Here is a 5,190-nt window from a genome sequence, read left to right as displayed (position 1 = left end):
ACAGAAACAAGGAGTGATTATAAGCAGTGGAAAATACATTGTATACAAGCTCTAAATGAATAAACAAGGGAGTTTTAAGTCAGGAATGAAAATTTTCAGATATTATGAAAACTTTGATTCTCTTACTTTACTTTTTATAGTTTAAAATTAGATCAGATAAAACATAAAGCCTTTCTATTAATTTTGGAAAAAGATGGATCAAATTCTTGCTAGAATATTGGTTGATTGTGTGCAACTGTGCAATCCCACAGACCTATCAGAAAGTTTGAACCCTACCCGACCCCAGCATGTCATTACACTCTAACTCCGCCTCCCAGCTGGGCACTTCAGAGATTGTCTTTAACAGGCATTCTTCTGCTTCCCAGATCAGCTAACTTCAGGCTCCTCCTAGAGCTCCGTCTTGCCCATCAACTATGAGTGCTCTCAGTCTCCCAAGTTATATTGCAGAAGTGCAGGCTGCCATAGACCATTTGATCACCTTATGTTTGCAGGCCTCAGATATGTACCTGTCTCTAGGGTTCTATTTCCAAGACGACAGTCTGATTCTGCAGGGTATATGCTACTTCTTCCGAAATTTAGCTGAGAAGAAGCGTAAGGATGCATATTATCTCATGAGGAAAAACCCATGCAGTGGTGGTGGGTACTTCCCCACTGGCCAGTTGCTTCCCCACGATGAGTGGCATGATATCACAGATGCCATGGAAACTTCCTTGTCCCTAGAGAGGAATCTATACCAAGCTCTAATGGATCTGTATGCTCTGGGCTTGGCCAGTAGAGACAGCCAACTCTGCAAATTCCTGAAGAGACACTTTCTGGGAAAGGAAGTGAAGCTGATGAAGAAGATGAACAAACACCTGACGGCCCTCCGCAGACAGATGGGGATACTGAACTGAGTGAGTATTTCCTCCAGAGACACACCTGTAAGTGCCACCAATAGCTTGTCATGGGGGGGGGGAGCCTTCTGTGTTCCTCTGACATAAAAAATTTCTGCCTGAGCAGCTTTCCTAGAGCCATCAAACCATGGACCAAATGGAAACAAAACAAATCTTTTTTTTTTAGAGAAAATGAAAGTGTCTGGAGGAAGGATGGGGTGAGGGAAGTGTTCAGAATAGCATGAACAATTTGCCATTTTAATTCTCTATTCTAATGACATTCGTAACTTTTTGAGTTGTCTGTTACTTTGAGGATTTCATAATTTCTGTTTACTGCCTTAAGAATAAGAAATACTTTCCAGTGTTCTAAATACTTCTAAATATTGGAAACGAATTTAGTAGTTTCCTAATTTGAAACTATTCAGGATGCTGGATTAAACCCTTAAATGTTTTGTTTGAAAAATGTATCTCTGATTTTGCCTAACAGAATACAGAACTAACTATCTGGACTAACTCAACATTGTGTTTCCCTAACCCTCAAATTCACAATAAAACTGCTTTTCCTTGTTTTCAGGTTGTCAAGATCATATCCACCTGTCGAGTGGGACACAGTAAGAAGCCCCATGAAGTCCATCTTTGCACTTCCCATTAAAATGCGGCTCAGAACATGAACTCCTACTCTTTGTCACTGACCTCTTCTTGAGTCCTCTTTAAAATTTTTGCTCTGGTCTTACAAATTGAAATAATAGCATTTCTTTTGGATAATCGAGTTTGTTTTTTTATAGTGTAACTTATAGGTTTTAAAAAATAATATAACTGGGTGGGGGGTGTGGGGGGGGAGGGAAATGGGTACCAAGACATGTGAAAGGGTATCAATGTATGTGAATTAATGCACCTTCTATCTGGCAAATATCATGTATCCCTTTTACTAATTACAATAAAAAATAAAATAAAAAAATAATATAAGTTTCCTTTCCATCTTGCTGGCTAGTAAGTTTAAGTCGAAATCTGTGGTGTACTAAGAGTAATATACTTCATCCCTTGTAAGTTACTTATTTGTCAACATGTGTTATAGAGCCTTTTAAACCACCTTAAACTCTTTCTGAAAGAAAATCTGCGTATAAATAGATAAACTAGTTTAGTGTAGATTAAAACATTTCTGAAGTTTCTTTTACAGAAAAGGGAGGATAGTCTCAAGAGCTAAAGTGATTAGAATGTAAGCAGGTCAGAGAGGGGATACATTACAGAAGCCAAGGGAAGGGAGTCAGAATAATGTAGCATTCTTCAGAAATGTGCACCGTTTATTTGGTTTGTTATCTTCTCCTAAATTTATACACTTATATCCCACAGATAACCAATATAATAGACCAATATAATAAGTGTTTTATTTACAGTTTTTATACATTAGATTTTTATTTTTTATTTATTACCAGAGTGATGTATAGAGGGGCTACAATTACATTTATTAGGTAGTGAATACATTACCTTTTGAACATTGTTCCCACTTCTGCTGCTTTGCCCCACTTCCCTTCCCCACCCCCTCCCAAGTTGTAGAGTTCATTTCCAATATTTTGACTTGTGAATATCACTGTTAAGCTGGTTCCTCCATTGTCCTTTGGCTCATTTTACTGGCAGTTTGAAAAAACTAGAGTTGTTGCAATTTCTCAAGGGACAGAAGTGGGAAAAAATTTTCCTACATTTCCTCTCCCTCCGAAAGCAGGAAGACCAAGCACATGATTTTACTCTAGAAAGGTCAAACACTTAGGAAAAATGTTTTTCTGAGATTGGGACAATGTCTGCTTAGTTAAGGAGAAACCCATATCTTCCTGTTTTCCTAAAATTGCTTTAATAATAAAAAGTATACTAGAAACATCATTCCTAGAAAGAAGAGTTTTTCCCCTTAACTTGTAGTTGGCAGTAAGAAATATACAGAAAATATTTCCAATTGTCTTTAAACATTTATGTCTGTGTACTTAAAAAATATGACTAAAAGAAGAAATTTTCAATTAGCACCTGAATATAAACACAATTCTGATTGATAAAATCACTTGATACTGTGCAACCAATGGAAAGTTTACCATTGAAAATATATTAGGAAGAAGAATGAGAAAATTTGTTTCTTAATGATGACAATATGGATCAAGTTATTAGCCTCTCAAACAGATGAACACATTCTTTGGTCATCAAATACTATTGAAAATGGAACAATTTGTTGGGTGTATAACAAACAACCCATAAATATGATAAAGTACTAGATTGTCTTAAAGTTTGTAATAAATTCATTTGTGTAAAATTGATGTTTCATGAAATTACAATTCTAAAAATCCCATAGTGATTTCTTCTAGAGATAAACATTGTATCTTTGCACTGTGATAATACATGGTTCTTATAGACTCTGACAAAAATTCCCTGTATCAGTTTTCAAAGTTTTCCCTGGTTTACCATATCCACTATGCCTTATAAATTTGAATTTTCAGATAACTTCATTAAAGTTTTGGGGGCACCAATTGCTCATCCTCTCTTTCATCTGAGTTCTAATTAGTTAGAATAAACAAAGAGCCAAAAGGAAAATCAGGACTCAAGATAGTTTTGGCCAGGCAAGCGTCTCACTCCTGTAATCCTAGCTACTTAGGAGGCTGACATCTGAGAATCAGGGTTTGAAGCCATCCCAGGCAAAACAAAGCTGAGAGACTCTTATCTCCAATTAATCACTAGAAAATGGGAAGTGGGGCTGTGGCTCAAGGGTAGAGTTGTAGCCTTGAGCTGAAGAGATCAGGAACAGTGCCCAGGCCAGAGTTCAAGCCCCATGACCCCCCCCCCAAAAGAATCAAGGTAGTTTTGCTGATGGTAAAGCTAAAATGGAGGATGTCTGAGGTTTTCTATTGCTACATTTGAGCTAAACTATTTTGCTATGTCATGTTTCCCTGAATTGCTCTTACCTGATAGATCTTCTGAGCTTTGCTTCATGGAATCAAACTGATTTAATTTTCAGCCGAATTCCAACCTTTCTTGACTAATACAATTGTGATGCTTAATCATGTTTAGATTGAGAAATGCCTCAGAGATTAGCAAAGCACACCTTTGATGGTGTCTGTGAGAATATGTCCAATGACGCCAGTCTCATAACAGTGAATGGATGAATCCCTTGATGGATTCATAATGTGATGGTATTATTGGGAGGTACTGAAGGAGTAGGGATGGGACCTCATTGGATGGAGGAAGTAATCATTGGAGACATTTCCTTGAGGATTCTATCTTCTCCCAGACCCTTCCTGTATTCCTTTATTCTACTTCCTGTCCATCATGAGGTAAGCTCCTCTGCTACCACATCATCCTACTATGGTGCAATGAACTATTTGAATCTGTAAGCAAAATAAACAGTTCCACTTTTTTTTTCCAGTGGTGAGGCTTGATCTCTGGCCCTGGTCACTATCCCTGAGCTGTTTAGCTCAAGGCAATTGCTCTACCTCTTGAGCCACAGCACCACTTCTGGTTTTCTGGTGGTTCATTGGAGATAAGTGTCCCATGAACTTTTGTGCCCAGGATGGCTTTGAACCGTGACCCTCAGATATCAGCCTCCTGAGTAAATGGCTAGTATTACAAGAGTGAGCCACTGGTGCCCAGCTAACAATTTCACTTTTTAAAGAGAAAAATAATCTAATTCAAATACCAATTCAGTTATCTGGAATGGAATCTTCTGTTAGTTGTCATATGGTACCCTCCAGATTATATGCAAATTGAGAACTGGCAGAATATATTACACCAGAATGCCTGAACAATGGGCCCTGGACCACACTACTTGCCTTTGAAGACTGCCTCCACTCTTAGCTCATCTTGGTCTAGTTTCTTTAATTTCCCCAAGCTCCATATTCTTCATCTAAAAAACTAGATTTGATTATAATAGTCATGATACTACCTAAATCATAGATTGCAGTGGAGATTACATGAGATGAGTTGTGGCCCTGTACATACAACATGCTCAAAATGTTTTAGTAAACTGTATTTTTATCTGAGCTAGTAATGCCTGAAATAAATTTAGTTCTATGCTTTATGAAAACCAATAATTTTAGATTGTATCATCTTCCTTTTTTGTCATTCCTCTCTGTAAATAGACTCTATACATTGAAGTAAAATACAGGACTTTGCTTATTTTTTAGATGTGATTTTCATTACTTAGAAGAGAAAAACTTTCAGTTGAAGGTTCATGTAAGTCAAGCCACATTATTTAGGACCTAGGATTAATTGTTTTAATTAACACACTGCTGAAAGCATTCAGGACAGCTTTTTAACCTCTCTCTTGGGAAGACAAACAGCACAA

At 37.3% G+C, this 5,190-nt stretch overlaps 1 protein-coding gene across 1 annotated transcript; it reads left to right on the top strand.

Annotated features, from left to right (window-relative positions):
* Positions 1–366: 366 nt before the first annotated feature.
* On the top strand, positions 367–1,687 carry LOC150040579 (ferritin light chain-like). Its single transcript, XM_090326417.1, has 2 exons — positions 367–893; positions 1,447–1,687. Exon 1 carries the CDS (start codon positions 414–416, stop codon positions 891–893), a length of 480 nt encoding a protein of 159 aa, XP_090182543.1. The 5' UTR covers positions 367–413; the 3' UTR covers positions 1,447–1,687.
* Positions 1,688–5,190: the final 3,503 nt, after the last annotated feature.

This window comes from Megascapheus bottae, chromosome X (genome assembly GCF_031878675.1).
Source record: "Megascapheus bottae isolate mThoBot1 chromosome X, mThoBot2.hap1, whole genome shotgun sequence".
NCBI lineage: Eukaryota > Metazoa > Chordata > Mammalia > Rodentia > Geomyidae > Megascapheus > Megascapheus bottae.
This window is presented reverse-complemented; position numbering and strand designations above follow the sequence as displayed.